Here is a 24,408-nt window from a genome sequence, read left to right as displayed (position 1 = left end):
GATTGATTAGCTTAGGTTGGAGTTGTCATCCAAGTTCTTGTTGAAAGTATAGTTAATGGACATATATAAAGGGGTAAAAGTATTACTCCCTGTGTTACTGTTAATTTTGATGATGTTGCCCTCACCTTTTGCTTAACTTCTTCCAGGACCATCTGGCTTGCAGAGGATAACCTCATCTGCAGATGGTAAGCCAAACATTTTTATGTCAGTACTGATGAGCAATTTAAAATAATATTTAAGTGCATGTTGTTGATGTCAGGACTGGTGTGTGTATTGCTGTACTGTCTAAAAGTGACAGCACTGTTATTTTTAGCATATATTAGAGTATAGTAGTCTAGATAATTGTTCCTGTGTTTGTTGCTTTTTAACACAAGTAGCCTGACAGTGAAAGTGTGGGACTTCTACCATCTAATGCCAGTGTATCAGCAGGCTCTGATGATGATGGTGCCCCAACAGAGGCACATGTAGGGAGTGCAGATGTTGAATCTGACACTGAGGTTGACATACAGCCATCCCCTTCAATTCCATTGCACACAGCCAGTACGCCTATGCCTACCCATTCCACTGAGCCCTCAGATATTAGACAGGTGGAGAGCGAGGCCATTGATCAGGGTAGTATAGATCCAGGCCTGTTTACTCTGGCCTTAGCCAAAGTATGGGTGAGGTGCCAAGCAGAAGTATTGTTAGGGGTGCTCTGAGGAGGATGGTCCAGAGAAATGCTTAGGGTTGTAGATATGGCACAGGCTGACATGCATGACTACCTCCACTGTGTTGCTGATTCAATGGATTGGATGAATGACACATTGGCATGAGGGGTGTCTGTGATGGAACAAGCAGTGTCTGTGACAGAATGTCTGCTGGGAGGGGAATGGTATCCTCGTGGCCATAGGTCAGCCACATCATCTGTTGTTAACCAACTTGGCTGTGCCTGGTCATGCTCCCACAGTGTCAGTACTTCCACTGCTGTGTCAGTGGTTGAGCTGTCCACAGTCAGATGTGGCAGGCCATGGGGTCATGGTCTTGGCTGTCCTTGTGAAGGGAGCTCATTCAATATACATCAGTCATGTTCAAGTAGCAGCTGACCATGGGCATGGACATGCCAGTGCAACTCCTGGCCAAGACAGTTCTCATGGTCGGGGACAAAAACAATGAAATGTCACCTCTACCATGCATGGCTCACACCTGTCCAACGTAGAGCTAGCATAGAGCTTGGCTGTATTCATTTATTTATTTATTTTATTTTTATTTATTTAACATTTGTTGACCGGGAATGTCCGACTAGGTTCCACAGAGCCTGTTTTCAGCGGAGGCCCGGGGAGAAATGCTCCAGATGCATGTCTTTGGAATGTGGGAGGAAACCGGAGTACCCGGAGGAAACCCACGCGAACACAGGGAGAACATGCAAACTCCACACAGAAGGCACCCCAGCCGAGAATCGAACCAGAGAACCTCTTGCTGTGAGGCGACAATGTTAACCACTGCACCACTGTGCCGCCCATGGAGACATTCACTCAACAATTTCACATGGAGGACCCCTGCAGACACACACACACAGCAGGTACATGGTTCAGCCATGCAGCTTAAAACTCATCTTGTCTCACTAGCCATTTGTTGGTTTATCCAAATGTCTGCCTGCTTCTCTTTCTTACTCACACACACTTACTAAGCTTTTGTGTCAGCCTAGGCTTCTTGCTCCCCAACACAACACCCTGTGCAAGTGATAACTGTGCCACATCCTGTTGTGTCTTTTGATGCTCAGGGTGCATAGCTGACTTAGTGCTTATTATATCTGCATTTGTGATGTTGAACTGCTAATTGCACCTTTGACTTATATTGGCCTTAGAAAGTTAGACAATTGATAGCATTAATATTTCACAACTTTATTGTGAATGATCCTGTGGGAGTTATGAAGTCTGAATCTGCAATGTGTATCATTACTTTCTAACTTCTCTCTTTAATGATTTTCCAGTACAAACATATGCTGCTAAACTGGGGGCATGCAGTGATCATCAGTACTTTTGAGAGGTATGACTGTGTGAAGCATTGATGCCTGAGGCCTACAGTCTCTGCTGTCAAATGTTAAGGTCATTTCTGTGCAAGTCTTTCACCTTTTACTTGCTTACAGTACCAAGTAATGAAATATAAGGATATGCCAGTCATTGATATTATTACACAATACACTCCAAGTTCAATACTTACCTTGTAACTGCAGCAGTTGCAACAGTTGTAGTTCAGGACTGACTCTGTCTGATGCAAGCAGTACACAGTCAATACATGGGGAGGTAGAGGTTGTGTGAGTTGCCTAGCATCAGTGTTAGTATATGTATGTGAGTAGGAAGAAGGTTTAGGCCCTTAGGTAGTGTGTGCTATTCATTGTCTCTTAGTCAGTTTGAGGGCATATTGAGTATGCCTACATCTGTCTACACCCACAACAGCTGCTGGTTCCCCCTCTGACTCCTCATCTGCATGTGGCTATGGTGACCTTGGCATTGATGGTGGGATGTGTGCTCCTTCTCCTTGCTCACCCTGCTGACACTGTTTTCTTAAGATGATGTTGTGCAGCATGCACATACTGTGAATATTTCAGTACATGTATGTGGATTGCACTGCAGGGCTCCCCCAGATGTAGCTAAGCACCTGAACTGTGATTTTGGCAACCCAAACACGCACTCTATGATATTTCTGGTTTGATCGTCTGCCTCATTATGGCATTCTTCAGCAGGTATGTGTGCACATTTTGGATGGGTGTCATCAGCCATGGTTCCAGTGCTTCACCTGCATCCCCCAGTAAATGACCCTGGGGGACATCCCCCCCTAGCAAACATCTGATACAGTTGGGAGGCATGTTAGATATGTGAGTCATGGTAGCTGCCAGGGTTGTCAGCAGACACATTCAAGATGATTCCCTTGGCATTAAACACAACTTATCAGTTAACAGAGTGGAAGCCCTTGCTATTTATGTGGAGTCTACCCTGTCCCCATATTGTGCCTTAGTTTCTGTATGTGTGCAATCTATGATACCCAGGACATTAGGGTAGTGTGCTACATGGTAGAACTATTGCATATTTCTGGCCCTCTCCTCAGGAGTACTGGGAAAATATATGTGCTCACTGGTATGTTGGAGCACAGCATTCAGGAACTGATGGAGGATCCTGGATGCTGATGCCTGTGACACCCCCAGCATGACCCTTGTTGGTTTTTGAAAGGTACCTGTAGCTAAGATTCTAAGTGCTACACATACCTTTGTCTCCACTGGGATGGGTTCCCCTCAGTTTGCCCAGGCTCTGAGCTGAAGACAACAGAGGTTGCCGAGTTCCTGTAGTATGTCTCTGTTCATCCTGTGGCAATCTATAATTTCTAGCAGCAGCACAGACTTCAGCCTGTTGCACATACAGATGAATTAAAGCAACAGCAGCCTCTAACATTCTTTCCATGTAGCCTAGTTTCCGTTGCTATATTCCAATAGGTTTTGAAATTAACAGGAAGAACCAGCACTGAGCCTACATAGTTGCTTTATAGCTTGTTGAATACCTCCTCCAGGTTGGATTGGTTGATTAGCATACCATTCAGCTACTTAGCATGCCACAGTGTTCACCTTGTTTGCACGGTGGTGCACCCCACTTACTAAATCCAAAACAGTGTGCTACTGTGTAGGCTTTACTGAATTTGGCTGAAAAACAGGTACAACCTAAAATAAACAGGGAGACAAAAACAGATTTTACAAGTATATAAATAAGCTATACCAGCATGTGCACAGCTACATAGATGTGGCTGTACCCACTAGGAACAACTGGAGGGCAAACCCCTGAAACAAACCCACATGGTAGAATCATAATATCAACAAGCTTTACAGTAAAAGGAAAATAATTTTGAACAAAAGTAACTCAGGAGCTTAATAAAATCCACCATAGCCAAGTCTGAGGCTAAAATAGCCCCCCAAGCCAAAAACAATTAGAAGGCCTTTTTTAGTTATGTCCATAATCTCAAAAGCACAATGTAGCAATGGCTGAGCATATTGTTACCAATGTTACATACACTAAAGCTGAACACATAGTGAACCCTAATGGTCAATAAATTTAGCTCTAACTTTGCCTCTCTCTCTCCCCCTCCTTCTGTCCCTTGTTATATACTGGAAACTGGCTCACACCCAGCTCTCACACAAGACCAAGTCCTAAAAGTGCTATTAAAATCTAAAAATTCTGTATCATTGGGTCTTGACAATATCTCTGGATGTATCTTAAACAGCAGAAAGCATTATTTAGCCACTCCTTGCTTAACTACACTGTTCAACCTCAGGCTCCATACATGTTTTGTACCAAGCCAGTGGAGAACAGCTACAGTAATTCCCCTGCATATGGGAAGACCTTCCACAGAACCAGGCAATTTAAGATCCACAAGTCTGACCCTCCTCATATGCAAAGTGATGGAAAGACTTATCATGGAAATAGTCAAGATATTGTGAACCTTCAAACTCTAGATCCATCTCACTTTTGATTTGTCAAAGGCAGGTCATGCTTACTTGACCTGGTGAACTTTTTTGAAGAGCTCACCAAAGTAATAGGTGAAGGCAAAATGGTACACATGGCATACCTCAACCCAGCCAAAGCTTTTGACACAATTCCCCACTCAGGCAGAGTAGAAAAGCTAAATAAACTGGGAATAAATCCCTATATCACAACTGGATTACCAACCAGATAGGATGTAGGAAATTACCAACTGGATTGCCAACTAACTCAAAGATAAGATGCAGAAAATCAATATAGGGGAAGTTGCCTCCACAAAGAGACCAGTCACCAGTGAAGTTCCCCTGGGTTCTGTGCTGGGACCTCTCCTGTTTGGTATCTGCCTTTCTGAAGTAAAAAACAAAAGCAAAGGGCTGACTGCAAGCTAGGAGTAGTTATTGAATCCCCAAATGATTTAGCCATCCTGCAGGAAGATTTGTTGCAAATAAATAACTGGTTCCAAAATCATAGACCAAAACTAAATATGCCAGAAAAGGCATTATTGTATCCTTTGGGAAGTCATCTACCCCAAGATACCACACTGACAATAGCCCTAAGAGTTAACACAGTTGGTCAGGATTTGGGAACTTATGAGAACGGTGATCCTGCTTTTGACCAACATGCATCCATTCTTGCAAGTAAGTCCCTCTATAGTGCACAGTTTATAAACAAAGGAACTGTGTCTGGATCTAGAGATGTCATTGTCCCCATTTACTCAATTAGACCTGTCATTAAGTATAATGCCCCCTTTGTCATGGATCTGTTCAGCCACATGAAACAAATGGAAGACCAACAGGGTACCTTACTAAAAGGATACAAGGCCTGAACAATATGTCCTATATGGACTGACTCAAAGCCCTGTCACCAGTCAGTATCCCACAGACTGCTAAAAAGTGTCCGGTCTCTGGCATACAAGACATCCACCAACCCAGTCCTGATGGATTTAATGCATATGAGCAAATCAAATGGCATTGGAAGTACTCGGCCTAGGGATCTAAATCTCTTCTGCAACATGACTAGAATGGTTTGGAGGGAGAGGTGCATCTATATCACTGCTCTGGAACAGACTCCCCATCCACATAAAACAATGTTCATCCCTATCCATATTCATCTACAATTTGACTATGGATGGGAATTAGAACATTTATCAGAGGACTGTCCCCCTGTACTACTAATGGACAAAGGCAGCTCCTAAATGCTTTATCCCATGTTTGGGTTCCCTCATATTATCTATGGTATGACCCCATTTATTATCATTAGGAGTAATATATAATTGCCGACCATGGGATGGGTAAGGCCAATCTCAAACCCAATGGGATAGGTTAATTCAAGCACAAAAAGGGAAACTGGTTAGGCTTAAAATGGCCGACAATAGTAGCTAGCCTAGTACTTCCCTATGAACCTATGAAGACCAATTAGCTTGCCCCCTTTTCTTCCTTTTCCTAATTTTTCCTTCTTTAACTAAAACTATCCCCTCTTTTCAAGGCAGGATTTACTCCTTTTTTTTCATAGCACAACCTCCATGGGAAAGTTGTGTTGTGTGTCAGCACCCCAGAAAAAAAAAATAAATAAAAAAGAAAACATTTTTGTCATTAGGGCCTATGTCATCTATCCCTCATTTTTAACTTGTACTTTCTTGCTGTCATGCCTTTCATTTTGTAAAATATGTTATCTTAAGTTTTGGCTGACTCCACTAAATACTTACATATTTCAGTTGCAGTCCTTCCTTCCTCTTCCCCCTCCTTCTCTCTTCCTTTGTCTGAAGTGTATATAGGTTAAGCTCAAGTTTCACAACATCTTACTTTAATAGAAATCTTACATACCTCTGAAGTACTTCCATCCTATGTCATTCCAGTGAAGAAATCTCAATACATGTATATATGACAGTCAGCTTCCTGAAACGGAACTGCTGATGTTAAGCAACAGAGGAGCTAATTATAGACTTCTTGAGATATCTACTATTATGTAACATCTAATGCAGGAGTTCTTGGATGTGTAAATTCTACTACACTCTAATCTTCTTCTTCTTTCGGCTTTTCCCAGTTAGGTGTCACCACAGTGGATCACCTGTCCGCTCATGATTGGCAGTGGAGTTTTACAGTGTTGAGTTGCCAGCCCAACACCCAACCTTCCACAGAAGGCACACACACATGCACTCAAACCTAGGGCCAATTTAGAGTGTCCAATCCACCTACAGCATGTCTTTGGGATGTGGGAGGAAACCGGAGCACCCAGAGGGAGGACATGCAGACTCCCCACAGAAGGCACCCCAGCCAAGGCTCGAACCAGAGAACCTGTTGCTGTGAGGTGAAAATGCTAACCGCTGCACCACCATGGCCGCCATTCTACTACACTGTAATATTAACTCCAAAGTACATTATACCATCATCCATTAGCATTTCATTCAAAGACTATAATATTTCAATGGTGTAAAATGGATGGAACACAAGTCATTTTGTAAGTTACAAAACCGCGTAACTAAAAAAAAATGCTTACCTTTACCGCACAATAATCAAAAAATCCTGTTTCTGAAAATATGGCCACCAGGATCATCTGAAATAATTTATAAATGAAGATGTTATTACAAAAGGTTTAGGTTTTTAACCACAAATAACACATTGTCATATTTGAACTGTTCTAGTAAAATTAAAATGTATCCACCTTATATAAAGTAAACCAGAAAGAAAAATTCAAATATAGTGTCGTATATTATCATGTGATAACATAAGTATACAAATGAAAATATAATAGAGTAATCAAATGGCACTGAATTTTCCTGAAATGCCAGCATTACATCTCTTACAAATATACACTGTGTGACTTATCAGCAAGACATGATATAAATGTTATACTACACATCTTGTATTGGATCACAGCTTTCATGTTACAAAATATGCTCAAGGAACGCACACACGTAATTGTCATGACAAGGCATCCGCATTATACATGAAGATTTTAAAAAGATTACACACATTTACGATGTTGCAGCATAGTCTTCATATCGGATAATCATTTCTGGAAAGGGTGAGAACACTGTCACTCTGATATTTAGCAATGTATTTGTTACAATCAGCATTACAAAATGGCTGCAGCAACAGCACTACATCACGGATCCAAATTCTGTGCAGCAGCAGGAAATATACACAAGTTACAAAGTCACAGCAGCAGAAATTAACAGGTCTCTAGCTTAGTGCAGGAGGCATTCCTAACTGGGTTCATCTCAGTGCAGCAGCAGGAAATTCTTATAGGTCTTAAGCTCAATATAGCAACGCATTATTCTCCCCGTATGCTGCAAACTCACTCCAGCAGAACAGTAGATGGAGATAGGTCCCAAAATCAGTGCAAATGGCATTAAGACACCTGCACAACTGCAAACTATGTGATGCCACAGAAGCAGGCATCCAGAAGTCTCAAATTTAAGGAAGCAGCAGCAGATAGCTCCTGTCCCAACTTTGGTGTACCAGCAGAAAAGTGCACCCAGGCCTAAACTTCATGCAACAGAAGATAAAGGTGACAACAGTTGTTGACCCCACAAAGTAAACAACTTACTAAAAATGATGCTTCCACTGCAAAACAACTGTCAGCAATGGAGAAATGTTCCTGCAACAGTGATGAACAGTCCAGCTGTGTGGTCCAGTTAGATAAAGTCTGGAAAGGATGGCACAGCAGTCAGATGTAGCATTTGTGGAAAGGCTGTTCAGCAAAGCAAGCAAGGGAGTCGGGTTTGTGATCAGGCTAGAAAATCATGATATAGCATTATCATGCTCCAGAGAGTGGGCTCATCTGACTGAAGGATGAAGGTGTAATAACAGTATCACAAGGGGCTAATACAATGCACTAAAACCACGGAACAAAAAAAACAGTCTATAACAACTCAAGCAAGCCGTGTTCATGTAGTGGTACGTGCATTGATGGGGTGCGGCAGAGAACAATTAATCTGAATAGCCAATGCCAGCTTACCCAGGGCAGGGGGGAGAAGGTGAAGTCTTCTACATGAGAGATACCTAATGGTGGGTGGGTAAGTCTTCTGGAACATGTCAAGCAGACTTGACCGTTATAGCAGTGAGAGTACCACACACTCAAAATATAGCCAGATGTGTGGGACGATGCATGGCTCTCCCAGACCAGGCAGACCTACAAACAGCACTGACAATACTTCACTTCAAATAAAAATGTAGTTGGAACCTAAGTTGATAATTCCTTCAACCACAAAGTAGCACTACTTATCAGGATACCCTTTTACTTGGCTCACCTGATCAGCAGGGAAATATCAGCCAGATCAAAAGAAGTTATTGTCCCCTCGTAGTCATCACTGATCAGAACAGTTACGGAATGCACCTCCTTTGGCATGTACCTCACCAGATATATCAAATAGTTGGAAAGACCTTAGAGGTTCCTAACAAACAGGGTCACAGGTTTAAAATCCCTAAGCTACCAAAAAGACTAGAAGCACTCTCTCTCATTTCTGTGTCTTACAGGCACCTTGGGGGAGTCCTATGCATTGCCTTCTGTGCAATCAGAGACCCAGTAGTCCAGGATCTTTTGTACCTTCACAGATCAAATAGTTGCACAAATACCAGAACAACATATCTAAACCTGCTTCAGCAAATCAATAATACAAGGTGAAGAGACAACTTCATTACTCAGAATCCCCCTCACCTCTGGAATAGACTCATCTTGCAGATAAAGCAGCATAATGTATTAGCTTTCTTCAAATGAGATCTGGATAACTGGATGGCTATTCATAAATTCACCTTGGGTGTGACTGCCATAGCCCTCCTCAAGAAGGGAGGTGCAGTCTAAAAAGTGAACTGGCAAAGTGTAATGGTCAAAAGATTCATTAATTTTGAACTTTCTGTGATTACTATGGTAACATTGCAAAGAACAGAAAAGAACCTGGGGAGGGGTTCAGAGATTAGGCATGTTCCCCTATTGTACCATGTTACATCATGCCATTTATCAGCATAAGGTGTTCAAGTTCATACAAATCATTTTGTCAGCGTTCAAAGTGAATGGAGCATACACTTTTAAAAAGTCCTTGATTTTAAGTATGTTCCTGATTCTTGAGAAAAAGAGGTTGAAAATCATGGAAGGGATGTTTCACTGCTACTTAACAGGATAAAACAGATTTAAAAAGGACAGATGAATACTAGGACTCCTGACAAATTGTTCTTAAAATCATACTGAACAGGAGAGAGAGGATCAACATTTGCTGGACTACACAGTCAACGTGGCTGCCTTCTCCTTTAAAAAACTATGGAATGTTCCAGTTCTTAGACCTCATTTTATTTAGAAGAATAAGGCAGACTTTTCTTTATTTTAACCACACTGGTTACAGACTATAAGTGTTGAGAATGAACCCAGAGTAGTGGTACAGTCAATCTGGGGGGGGGGGGGTGCGGGGAGTACTCTTTTCTCTCAGGAGATCTTGGTGTCTCTGTTGCTCAGTGTCAGGACTTTGTGGTTTGGAGTGGCCACTGATATAGAACTCCAAAAACTTCAAGCACACTGGCTGTGCAGGTATATAAGGAGTAAGGAATGAGTGTGGCAGTGATCCCACCCCACTGTGGGACTATTGACTAAGTGGCAACGGTTGATCTGATGAAGAAAATGTCTCCCCCATCAAAGTCAAGATGTTACAAGGACCTCACTACAGACAAGGGTAGGCCTGTATAGATTAGGGTTTAGAAACAAAAAAGCCTTCAAAAAGATAGTAGAGGATTGACAAGGAGGCCAGAAAATCTGGCATTAAAGGTTCAGTGGGTCATACCTCTTCCCCCAAAAAATAATAATAATAAATAGCCATGTATTTCTCAGCCTGACTTACTCACCATAATTAATAACACAGACATTTTCTCCACTATGAACAGTAATGAACCAGGACATTGATTGTTTTCCTTGACATCAATTAAATTCCTGTTTTCAAAATAAAAACTGGAGCAGTATCCAAACTATGGTATAAAACAATGAAATACTTAATTTTTTTTGAAGAAGTCTATTGCTATTGACAAAAGTGTGAAATAAAGTTACATTAACACTAAAGAGTTGTTTTAAGATGTATCTTCTGGCTTAGCAGTGGTTGTAAGTATTTCAGTTCCTGTTTTCTTCTACTGTTTCCCAAAAATCAGTTTTTAAAGCATCCTCTTTCTGCTTTGTTAGGGTACAAATAAAATGGCAGTTTTTCACACATTGCTTATTTTTTCAAAGCAGTAAAAATATTTTATTTCTGTTTTTCCACTGGTTTTACAATAGAGCACGTATTTCTCCAACTGTTGCGTTTAAGATCATTTTCACACAATTCCTCCCGTATGTACATTATTCAATGATAGCTAAGCAAGCCTGATTCCATCTGAATGCAATTTCAAACTGCATTTTTTAAAGATGTAAAACACTGATGCCTACCTATTTGTCTGACCCATGTTATTAGTAGTGAAATTAATTGCACTTTGAGTGCTACAATCAGTGTATTTGTCTATGACACTGTTCCACTTTAAGACTCAATATAATTACTAATCAGGAATGTTAAGTCACCATACACTTAGAAATGCATGCTCTAGTATATTATGGTAAAAATGCTGGTTCAGGAATTACATACAGTTTCTTTCTTATTTTTCTCAGACTACATAGGTTCATAGGTTCATAGGTTCATACTAGGCTATCTGCCCTGAGGCAATTATAAGCCTAGCCCGATTCTGTATGGCTTACGCCACCCCTTGATTTGAGTATACTGTGCCCTTTTTAAGGTTTAGTTTACTGTGCCTCTGTCTAATAGTGACATGGGAGTAATCCCTGGGACAAACCTACGATCCCCCATCCACCTATCGAGATTCTTCTTGAAGAGATTCAGTGAGGTGCTCTGCCTCACATGAACTGGAATTCTATTCCAGAGCGAAGGGAGCCTCTGGGTTATGAACCTGTCCCTCCAGCAAGTTCTATTTATTTCTGTGCTGAGGTTCAAGTCTCTCGAGCATGTGGCTCTAAGGGATTTAGATTTACTGAGGTGGAGCATGTTCATTAATTCTGGATTTGACATAACTTTGTATGTCAGGCATAGATCGCCTCAAAGTAGGTGGTATGCAACTGAGTAGAGCTGGAGTTTTTTTAACCAAGCAGCATATGGCATCTGTTTGAGACCCTTGATCCTCTTGGTGAGATACTTTTGGGGTCTTTACAATTCTATTACAACTTGTTGCAATTTTTTTCCTTCAGCAGAACTAGAAGCAAGCAGAAGTACCTGACTGTCATCCTTTAAATCATAGTCATCATGGGGAACAGATGCAAGAGACAAGATCTGCTGTTCTATACTGGCCTGTGCTGATGCATGTTTTAGGTCTTCTCACAATGGAGTGCAAATATAAAGTGACACTGCACAGCCTTTGAATGTTCTATTGCATAGCTGTATTCATTCATTTGTTCATGTATTTATTTATTTTGTACTTTCAAATTTTTGTCAAAAGCAAAAGAGTAACTTGCAAAATGTGCACACTGTAGTACCAAATTACAAGGCAATTGAGCATCAAGCGAAAAGCAGTAGAAGAATTCAGTGATGAAAAACACTCCTGCAATCAGCCCAGTGTCACACCATATGCATATTAATTCAAAACAAGTTTAAAGTAGAAACAAAACATGGGCATGTAAGTATACATATTTAACTAACTGATTATGTCTATTTTCCGCACTGAGTAGCATTCAAAACTCTTAATGATATCCCAACGACACAAGTGCATCTTCTCTGGTCTCTTCTTGCAATTGCAAGAAAAATCATTACATCAGATTGGAAGAGTAAAAACATCGTCTCATTTACTGAGTTTATCATACTGGGCGAAACTGTATGTAACAGAGAACTATTAACACTCGCTTCAAGAATGACAAAAGTAACACAAACAATTATCTTGGATGAAACTTAAAAACTTATTAGACAAAATGTAGTTATACCAATGAAAGTATGCAAATGTTATAGGCACTGTATATACTTCTGTTTTATGTAAAATTGCTCAAATGATGTATAAATTTCTTGTATTTTGTGAAAATTAATAAAAAGGTGTTTCAAGATAAAAAAAAACTCTTAATGATACAGGGTTACATGAATTAACTCCACTGTTACTGGTTCTGGCCATGCTTTGAGCTATATTAAACCACAGAGACTTCACTTCACTGACAGTCTTGTAAGATAACGTTATATGTAATTAATATTAGGCAATTTAATTATGCATATACTGTGTTGTGTAACCTGGTTCTTCTGTAACTGATGTTCCCCTTCCAAATAAACCTTCCTGGAGTATTTTAACATGGCGCATTTCTGCTATTTGTGCAAGACACTCACTAGTACTTTAAAAATGCATTTTTTCTTCCTCTTTTCTTATTGCCTCACCCCCTGTTGACCATAACTCTTGGATTCAGAAGCTCACTGATTCAAGTGAGACAGCCACCTAGAGAGAGATTCCATCCAGGTGGGCATGGATGCTGTTGAATCCAGCCCACCCACAGACCTTTAGCCTTTCCTACAGTCATCTGAACATCAAATGACTCACAAATCCCTCCCTGCTAGGCCTCAGGAGGGAAACGATATAACCATCAACACTCCCCCGAGGGCTTTATGTCCACCTTTTCTGCTATAACTGACACTCCCCTTCCCAGATTACAATGGCCACCTGGAAGATGTCATAAGCATGGACACCAGGGCTTTTCCATTTATGTCCCTACCCTCTCCTCATAGTGGTTGATGTAAGCATTTACATCATCCCAAGGGCCTACAACACTCTCATTGCACATGCATGTTCCCACATATCCACAGCAAAAGCTGCCATCATCATCTTAGCACACCTCAAGTTGTACATGGTGGTGAGAGTAGCCAACTGGAAACCACCACTCCCTCCCTCTAAGATGGGGGGGAGTGGCACTGACTGCTCACTCCTACCCCCCCCCCCCCAACCTTCCTGGCAGGCCCAGGTCTGAGCTGCTATTTGAACTTAGGCAAGTTGGGTCAACATCGGGGCTTTTTCCTTCTATACCACAGAGCTGTTAAAAAAAAACAAAGTAATTCCCACATATTCATTATATTAGTAGTGCTGATATATTGTTATTCTTCCATGTTTTAACATATTTTATAAATTAGTCATCTTAGGATGCTTATTTCTTAAGTTTGTTTTCCTATGAAGTAAAGTTCCCAAACTTTCTATCATATTTTAGTTTATCTGATTTAAGTATTGTTGAAAAGTTATTTTACTCTTTTAAAGTGAAAATGCAGCCCATTTAAGATGAAGCATTATCATCCTGTCCCTGGGGACACCTGATGTTTCTATAAAGCCAGGTGATCTGTTTGTTTAAAATATAATAGGCCAGTCATCAAAGCATGTCATTAGAAATGTAATATCCTTAACCACATAACTAGCTGTGAGAACCTTTGGGAAATGAAGGAAAATTTCAGCTGTATTCAATTTGTTATTTTGTAAAGCTCACTAAGTCCTATGCAAATACTGTGATGTATAGGATGGCAGCGAGGGAATCTTTCAAGAAGACTTCATGATTCTAGAGAACAGGAAACATCATTTATGTCTGAAGCTGTCAAATTAAGCAGTGCCAACCAGAGTGCCAAATCTTCAATTTATAAAAGAACCCATTTATTAGCGCCCATCTCTTAATAAATAACTAATGAATATTTGTACATCCATGTCTGTATCATTCTGAGAATGTTTAAAATGTGTGCACAGTTAGCTGGGTTCCTAAATCCAATGAAACTCTTTAGCCTCCAGGTCTCCTCTGCGCTTGAATAAAATGTACATCAGTCAGAGAACTGCACCACAAGGTTATGGTTTCATTAATCAAATCCATGTAGACCCCGAACACGAGCACAGGTTAATCAAAAACTGCATGCAATCTTTTAATCATTCCAACCATTTAATTCACTCATTTATTATTCATAATTAACAGCTGTCCAAGCTTTTCATTTTTAGAGGTGAAAAAAAAAGTTCTAAAAATCTGAAGGCCATCACATAATGAATGCAATTTTGCTGAACAGGATAACAGAAAAAGATATTTATGTCATTTTGCTTTAAGCTACCATAAGATTGCTTCCATGCTTACAGTGTTAACTACTGTATTACTACCTGTCACATGACTGTATATTAATAAAACCATGAAAAACGAGAAGCAAGATAAACACACAAAAATATTGTTTCAGAAATGTAAGAAACTGAATTACTGTGTGGTACAGCAGATGCATTATAAATTAAGAATTCTTATAACTCTGTTCTGAGATAATAGCCACGTATGAACATACCCCTGCTTCCACCTGTTCAAACTCTGAAATCATTTGAAGTCTCTAACTTAGCATGACCACCAACTCACTGAAAGCAACTTACCTCATAATAAAACCTCTTGTAAGTTTTGGTAAGTTCTTGCAGGTGAACAAGTCCTTCCTTCCTCTCACAGCTCCCCATGTGGGGGTTGAAAGATCCACATTCTGAGTCTTATATATACTAGCTCTGAGGTTGTAGACCTCTGGGCAAAGGTGGTTTTCCAAAAAAATAATAAAAACTAAATAAATAAATAAAAACAAGATTCCATTACCATTAAGGTAATGTGACCTCAGACCTTGTATCTTGTATTGTATTAGCAGTGTTAGTGGCACAACAGGTAGCACATTTGCCTTTAAATCAAAGGGTAGTTGGTTCTATTCCTGCACCAGGTAGATCAATTTCTGACACTGCAGCACAACATAAGGGGGAAGCTGTACTCCTGAGTGTGTCACTCTTCAGAAGAGACATTAAACCGAGGCCTCATATGCTTGAGCTCATGGTAGCTCAGGTGTATGCGAAAGATCTAATAGCACCTATCAAAAAGAGTAGAAGTTCCCCAATGTCCTGGCCATGCTTTCTCTAATAGTATAAGCTACCACCTTGTTTCCACTGAAAAGAGTGTACTAACCAGCCAACAAAAGGATAAATAAATACTGAAATCAAAATAAGGAACTGAAGTCCAACTCCATAAAATAAATGGAGGAAACTGACTATGGCTCCAATGGTCTGAGACTGACTGGCATTTTAGGCACTGGAGAAGCTAGACAGAGGAGGGTGGGAATGAATGGCCAGCATCAGCTTGTCCTTGTCCATCTTGTGGACAGGGAGGCAGTCCAGCCTGCTGCATTACTGATGCCTAATGGCAGGTATCCACAGTGTATGCGCAATACAGACACACACTGAGCATGAGTGGGAAAGGCTGGGCAACATACCTGCTGGCTGCATATAATCACGGTTGTATAATGATAAGGTAATAAGCAACATTAATAAAATGAGTGTCTCTCTGTGTATACAAATAAGGCAAGACAATGTGGTGCAACAATTCAAAACACATAAAGAGAGATGTGATGTGTTATCACCACTGTTAATGAGCACAGTGAAATGGCATGTAGCATGAACAGCCAGGAATATGACTGGCACTGACAATGAGGGGCCAGGAATATGACTGGCTCTGCCAGGCCACAACATCCTTCACTAGATGTAGCAGGAATGTCCAGAGGAAGGCACAGCAAACTTTCATGCCAGCCGTCAATGGGGAGGGGCTAGATCACTATGGAAAAACATCTCATGGCTGCCTGGATGATGATCACACCATGAACAGGCTCCATCCTAATAATGTTGAACTAATGGGCACAGAAGCTATTAAAAGTGATACAAACAAAATCAAAAGGCTTTAGGGGAGTTGCCATTAGTGAACTCAGCTTCAAGGAAAATGCCAGGGAAATAGTGTCTTGAAACCCTTTTACAACTTCTTATGCGCCTCTGGTATATGTGTGAACTAGTGTGTATTTATTTATTTTCATGCACTAATCATGACAGTCCAACTGAGCCAATGGACTGTTTTCAAAGGGAGCCTGGGGAGAAAATTTTGCAAAATCAAAGTGCAATGTATAAACAACTGTATAAAGCAAACAAAAACATACAGAGCTGGAAAAGAGTTTTATCATGCAGTCCTTAGTTTGATTCCCTCTGTCGCCAGCTGCATACTATGTACAACTCAGGTTACAGCCAGACAAACACTTCTGGGGTCAGCACTGAAAATGGACATGTGAGTACACCCTTACTTGGTTTATAACAAAGTCTGTAAAAAGCCTGTGACAGGAAATTATTTAGGTATGGGCTGGGGACAAACTGGGAAAAAAGCAATTTGCCATCTTAGTCATATCCAGAACAACCCTAGCAGCATTCCTTATTCATGTAAAAGAGGGTGAAAAAAGCAGTTGAGTTGCTACATGCAGAAACTTCTGAACATGGATGAGGCAGGTAAAATGTCTTCCCTGACAAAAATGCGAATAAAAATGCACAAACACATCTACAAATTCTAAACAATAAAGTACCTTTTATTGTATTTCTTTCAGAAAATGTGAAGCAGGGGTGCAATGTAAATCCTGCAGATAAATGTTTTTTTCCTTTGCAGAACATCTTTGCTTACAATGTATGTCACATAAATTCAATCTGCTGAAGGTATAAACGTGATTTCTTTTTAATCACTACTGTGGCAGTCATTCATGCATAAAGCCAGTTGGAAAGTGATGACGGAAAAATGGTTTAGAGACACATGGTAGAGGTACTGAAATAGAAATACTCTGTTAAAAGTGAAAAGTACTAGTGCAGTTCTGTCCATGTAAGCACATTTGCTCTTATATTTTAATGCATCTAAAGTACTGATAAGAAAGGAACAAATTTATACTGTTCATAAAAAAAGTGTTGCTTACAAAATCCATGCCTTAAAATGCCACTGAACAAAACATTACTAGTACTACAAGACTCTTATGATTAAAGAATTAAACATGGACAGATAAGTATACATTTACTTATATCTGTAAAATTCAGAAAACAGACGCACTCAGGAAACATTTACAACATTGTGATAAGCAACTGTGCTCAATGAGCAGGCATCCGCAGTGTATGCACAATACAGAAACGCACTGAGCATGAGCAGGAAGGCTGGACAACATGGCTGCTTGCTGCATATAATCATGGCGGTATAATGACAAGGCAATAAGCAACATTAATAAAATGCGTATCTTTCTGTGTATACAAATAAGGTAAGACAATATGGTGCAACAATTCAAAACACATAAAGAGAGATGTGATGTGTTATCACCACTGTTAATGAGCACAGTGAAATTCTCATATACATGCAAGGGAGTAGAGGAACTATGTTAAGGGTTACAATGGCCTTAGCCACCATGTATATACAACAGGCTTTTATTGTTGCTAGTAGCCATGGTGGTGTGTAACACCACCATCAGAGGTGCAGTGTCATTCAACCATGCTTAACATTTTATGCCCTTCATGACAGACATTGGGACAGTGTAACTGGAACACCATGTAGGAGCTGAAAGACATATGTTGGCCTTAGATGCAGGCTCATGGAAGTCATAGATTACCTATCCCAATGGATACTAAGGTATATGGAACTTTACATATACCAGTTATAGGGGCCTTTCAATGACCAACAGTGGGCACAGTGGGGTATCCCAGGCATCTACCTTGCGAATACTCCATCAGTTTCTCGACACCATGGTGCAGCATGTGGGAGGGGGTATATGTGATTCTGATATACCACAGAGGAGAGAGACAACATTATCCAGGATTTATATGATACAGCCCATTCCCCAAAGAACTGGAAGGCATAGACTGCACCTGTATTAAAAATAAAGCCCCACCTGGTGATCTGGGAAGAATATTTGTGAATTGTAAAGGTTATCACTCCAGGTGGCCTGTAATGTACAGGATATGATCTACAATGTGTCTGCAGGTCACCTAAACAGTTACCATGACTCTTATATATGACACAGATGTGATCTTTATCGGTAGTTTGTGAGGGGTGACTTTAACCAGGGGCATCTTGTTGGCAATGCTGAATGAGCTCTGGACCCATACTGTGACAGGCAATGGCTATAACTATATCTTATCACAAACCCAGGTCATCGCCAGATATGTGCTTGAGTTGTTGAAGGCACACAGTCATTGGCTGGCTGTATGTTGTGGTGCTCTGCATTATTTATGGTCCCAGCACATGTGCTAAGATATTTTCAGTGTGTGTGCAATGCTGCAGTGTGTGTGCCAGTGTGTGTGCAATGCTTCAGTCTGTGTGCCAGTGTGTGAGCAATGCTTCAGTGTGTGTGCCAGTGTGTGTGCAATGCTGCACATCATGATAATGAGAAACAGTTGCAGCAGAAAGGTTGTATGCAGGAGGAATATCTCCTAGTGTATTAGGGAGTGGAGAGTGAGCCTGATGAGGAGACAGCAGAGAACCCAGCAGCAGGGGATAAATGTCCTAGATGGAGGTGGGCTCAGCATGCCATGGCACTGGCAAAGAGGCAATGGCTGACACATAGTATGCAAAGTCTTCCAAACAGAAATGTGTGAGTGCTATACAAACTGAATATAATGGAGTGCACCGTGCATCAGATATGGGACTGGATGGGATTACTGCAAATCACATTGAGAGGGACCACTGTTAGCATGTGTGTGTGTGTGTGTGTGTGTGTGTGTGTGTGTGTGTGTGTGTGTGTGTGTGTGTGTGTGTGTGTGCGTGTGGCATTAGAGGCAACAGTGGTGTGTGTGTAGGTATGCTGGGACACAGCCTCAGCAAGAGTTGCAAAACTTCAGCTTCATCTGCCAGATAGATCCAGGGCATGCATGAAAGATGCGCAGGCATCCTGCTTTGCATCTGCATCCATGGGAGCTGACTTTTCCAGGAGTGTCAGTGATGGTAACATGGCCTTGACCAGTGGAGGTGTGTTGTGTGACAGTGAGCAATATCCTATACCACAAGTGGCAGTAGTGCAAGTACCACATCCTCATGGATGCCTTTTCCTGCCTGAATGCACCTTTGTACTCAATATCACTGCAGTGGTAGTAGCTTAATGTGACTGCCACCTTCACCTTCCACATCCAAAATGGCTACTTTCAGCAGAGACACAGCTGGAACTGCACCATGATGCATACATGGCACACAAAACATGAGCACATGAGGACATGCCATGTGCCATTAAGCAATTGATTCTGTCAAAAATGTCACACATATGGGACATGCATTCCTACAGGTCATCATGCACACCCTACAATTCATATATCATCTTTACAAAGGTTGAGGTGTTGTTAGCCTGTGCCTCCACAATGGCACACACATTCTTTGAAAAATGTTTGAAAATACAGAAGTTGTATGAGAAATTAAAACTGCTTCATCAGTAGCATCATTAATTGTCTGGCTAATAATTCTCAGTACTTAATTAAGTGAGCTAAAACTGCTCCAAGTGAGCACTGCACTTGAATAATCAGTCCTTCCTTACAAACATTTTCTGATTTGGTTACTATCTGAATTTAGGGCACATTGTCCTTTTAAAAATAGATTTCTTACAGAACCTGTCATTTAGTCACATACCACGTAAGCTGTCATGCTTAATTTGACAGTGACTTTCCAAACAGAGCCAGTTCTTTTTCAGCTCTACCAACCCTAATATTTATTGTCCCAACAGCATGTGAATGAGAATTTTGCTATCATGATCAGCATGCTCAGAGTTTCAGCCAGGGTATTATTTCTATTTTAAGTGCAACAACAGTGTTCCCTAACATGCACATGTAAAAGGCACTTAGCTTTGCCTACATAACATCTGCTATCTAGGCAGGGAGGGGTCTGAATAGAGAGATGATAAGTCAGCAAGCAAAGGAGAGTAGTATTGCTGGAAATGAATTCATCCTGAAGTCTCGGTGAGTAACTTTACAATGTGGACTCTGTTTCTCACAAAATCTCATTAAGATGAGACTGATATATAGACTGTATTTTATATAGAATATATCATGGACAGAAGTAGGTTAAAAAATAAAAAAGATAGCTGGGGGCACAAGACCCAGGACAACAAATTGCCCAATCCTCTTAGAAGCACCCATGCAAAGACTGGGAAAAATAACTGTATAATCCTCAAGATAAGGAAACATTCTTACAATGGGGTTAGGTCAGGCTCAGAGGGAGGATGCCCCCTTGTTGTAAAAGTAAGCAGTATTCCACAAAAAAATCACAAAAACTGATAGGCCAAAAAAGAGCCATAAAGATGATAGAGTGGACTCTTGAGGATGAGAAATAAATGATGTATTGTTACCATTATGCAAGAAGCCCATAATTTACAGACAGAAGATATATAGAAAAAGATTAAGAGAGAAATTAGAGGAAAGAAAAATACTTGCACAAGAAAAACTGCCAAAATCTTCAAATGCGAATTTGTGTTCATTAATATAACAGTTATGAAAAACATCATATAGATCAAGAAACCTTGGGCCACTTGAAAAAAGAAGTGACTGAAGAAGTGTGAAAATATAAAGAACAAAATCTAAATATTTTTGAAAGGTATAAAAAAAAATATGGACATGGGAAAGAACGAGAGATCTGATATGGTGCCTCCATGGGACAAGAGGGCATTCCTGGTTTCATTCTTAATGTTCTTTAACAAGAACTAGCTACTTCGCTAGGCACCTTATTCAACCACAACCAGAGTACTGGCTTTATCCCCAGTGAATAGAAAACAGTGCCTGTTATCCTCCTCCACAAGGGCAGATCCACTACAGACCTGGGTAACTATAAGTTTAACCAGCCACTTCTGTAAGGCAATGGAACGAATCATCATGGATCTCATAAATAAGGATATAGGTAACCTCAAACCCTAGATCCATCCCAGTTCAGTTTTGTCAAGGGTGGGTTATGCCTATTAAACCTGGTGGACTTCTTTGAGAATGTGACCAGAGCCATAGACAAAGGGAAAGCTGTGCACGCAACCTATCTGGGCTTTTCCAAGGTCTTCAACACAATCCTACATTCGGGCATAATTGACAAACTAAACCAGTTACATATCAACTCCTATTTTATCAGGTGGGTTGCAAACTGACTCACAGAGCAACAACACTCAGTCAAAGTGAGAGACTTCACCTCTACCAGCAGACCTGTCACCAGTGGGGTCCCACAAGAGTCAGTGCTGGGCCCCCTCTTGTTTGCCATATATTTCTCAGAAGTCCAGGCCAAAATGGAGGGGCTGCGGCTAACCAAGTTTGTGGATGACTGCAAATTAGGTGCTACCACTGAATCGCCTAGCGATGTCAGCATTTTTCAAAAGAGGCTTACACAGACCAATGATTGGTGCCAAAGCCCAGGTCTTAAACTAAATCCTAAAAAATGCATCATCATTCCCTTCGGTAAAAACAATGTCCCTGCTGATTATAAAATAAACAATAATACCCTATGTACCAATTCTGTAGTGAGAGACCTGGGAACACAAGTTGACTGTGACCTAAACTTTGACCATCATGTGTCTACTGTGGTGAGGAAGGTATTCTATGTTGCTCAACTGATTAGCAAAGGCATCGCCTCAACAGCAAAAGGGGTTATAACTCCCCTGTACTCATCCCTCATCAGGCCTGTTATTGAAAATAATGCTTCCTTTGGTATGTACTGTACCAGACACCTGCAGCAACTTGCAAGACCTCAGAGATTTCTTAACTAAAATAAAAATTCAGGGTCTGCAGCACATCTTATACAGAAGGACTGAAGTTGCAGTCACTGTACTCAGTAGCTTATAGATTACTTAGAGGCGACTTATGTCTGGCTTACAGAGGTATCTCTGACTCCAGTTTTATGAAAATGTGTACATCCGAACGTCAGATGAGACTAGAGTCACCTGTTCCAGAGACCTGAATCTAGCCTGCAACATAAATAGGACCTGCTGGAGAGATAGATACATCTCTCAGAGGTTGCTACTCCTCTGGAATAGGCTTCCAATCCATGTCAAGCAGAGCACCTCTATGACCCTGTTTAAGCACAACCTGTACGACTGGATGGGAAACCGTAAATTTCTGCCTGGGACTGCCCCTGCTTTTCTCCTGGACATGGTCAGTCCTTCCTAGACAAATTTTGGGCATAGACAATATCTGTCATCTGGTATTATTTGGGGATTTAACAGCTAGGCTTGTAAAGACCCTTGTGTCAATAGCCTAGTAACATCCTATGAATCTATGAACCTATGTTGCCAACACCGTTTATAGTCATTTTGAAGAAAACTTGATCATGGCAATAGAACAAAAGGGTAACAAAAGAAAGTCATGTGAAACAAAGGATCATTTGTTGTCAGATAAAGTCATAATGGAGAACTGTAAAATGGGGAAGAATCTAAGTATGTCATGGATAGACTACAAAAAAGCATTTGACAGTATCCCATATTCATGAATCAAAGAGTGCTTAAAATGTACACTGTCTGATTACATTACAGCGACCATGGAACAGTAGCAAACCACTTTGCAGTTAAACTATGATAAAGGACAAATTATTATTCCAGGGATAAAAATCCAAAGGGCGTATTTCAGGGTGACTGTCACTGCTGCTCTTTTGTCTTGCCCTTAACACATTAAGTTGTCTAACAAATTAGGTCATTGTTACAATTTTGGTTGATTTAGAATGGTATATTTATTTCATCAGATAAGTAACTGAAAGCACAACTGCAGGTGGTCCAAACCTTCTCAGAAGATATAAGAATGTTATTTGGTCCTGATAAATCTGCAAAAGCAACCTTTAAAGCAGGAAAGCTGCAGCACCAAAACATTAGTTTGGGACAATAATGTGACATAAAAGAACTTGAGCAAGAGGGAGTGTATAAATATTTGAGAACTGATGAAGGATCAACAATAAAACATGAACAAATACAAGATGTAAATTAATATTCAAAACAGTGTTGACATCTTGGAACAAAATCCAAGCTATAAACCAATTTGCTCTTCCTATCCTAACTTACAGTTTTAGAGTGATTGACTGGTCTCAAAAAGTGTTAGATTGGTTAGACAGGAAAACAAGGAGGTTGTTTCATGCTTATCAAATGATTTATAAAAATCCATGTTTACCAAGGATATATATTCCCCGTTCTGAAGGAGGAATGGGCCTCCTCGAAACTGATTATAGATCTGCAATCATAGGACTGCATACATATCTACTGATCTCACAAGATCCAAATGTAGTGAAAGTTTTAAAACATGGGGAGAATAAGTCTAAGATGATTTCCCTGCTTATTTTAGCAGAAGCATATCGGTGTCAAGTGTGAATGGAAATCAAACAAGTAGATAAAAATCAGGCAGCAACTGAATGCACCAAAAAACACAAGAGAAATATAAGGTGAAGGATCAGATGAGAAGGCAAGAAATGTGGAAAATGCATAAATATACTGGCAAGTATAGAAAATTCTTGGAACAACCTCATGTTGATCAGGACTGAACACAGGAATCGTTAAGGGGAGGTGAATTTAAAACAAAAGATGAAAGGTTAATATTGGTGGCGCAAGATAGTAGGCTACATACACGTTGGTTTAAAAAGTCCATTGAACATGTGGGAGAAACAGACACATGTAGGTTTTGTGAAAGAATTGGAAACAGTTGCACACCTTGTTGCTGGTTGTGTTATACTAATGGCAGAAGGACTGTATACTGAAAGGCATAATAATGTGGCAAGACTGTTGCACTGGGGATTACCCAAACATTATAATATTGAAAAGCTGAAAAATATTGGAAACATAAGCCACAAAGCATTATAGAAAATGACGAAGCAGAATCATTCATTACCAACAGTTCAAAAATAGATGTGAGAAAATAAGCTATAGTAGTCCATGAAAAGACGACAAAAGTAGCCTTGATCATTGAAATTGCTACATCCAGTGACTACAGTGCCTTACATACAGACAGACACAAAGTCATAAAATACCAGGATTGGCAAGCAGAAACACAGGGAATGTGGAAGAAGGATTCCCAGACAGTTTCAAGTAGTAAGTGCAATGGATCTTAAAAAAAATGTTATAGTCGGACTTGGATATGTTACCGACACATGTAACTCCATATGAATTGTAGAAGTA

At 40.4% G+C, this 24,408-nt stretch overlaps 1 protein-coding gene across 1 annotated transcript in view; it reads right to left on the bottom strand.

The window, feature by feature from the left end:
- OCA2 (OCA2 melanosomal transmembrane protein) overlaps window positions 1–24,408 on the bottom strand; it is a 1,553,018-nt gene that overhangs the window by 1,171,943 nt on the left and 356,667 nt on the right. The window contains exon 9 of the mRNA XM_044071808.1: window positions 6,999–7,055. Coding sequence (XP_043927743.1) covers window positions 6,999–7,055 — 57 coding nt within the window. The remainder of the gene's footprint in view (window positions 1–6,998; window positions 7,056–24,408) is intronic.

Source organism: Protopterus annectens, chromosome 5.part0 (assembly GCF_019279795.1).
Source record: "Protopterus annectens isolate FY-2018-M chromosome 5.part0, PAN1.0, whole genome shotgun sequence".
In the NCBI taxonomy this organism is placed as follows: Eukaryota; Metazoa; Chordata; order Ceratodontiformes; family Protopteridae; genus Protopterus; species Protopterus annectens.
This window is presented reverse-complemented; position numbering and strand designations above follow the sequence as displayed.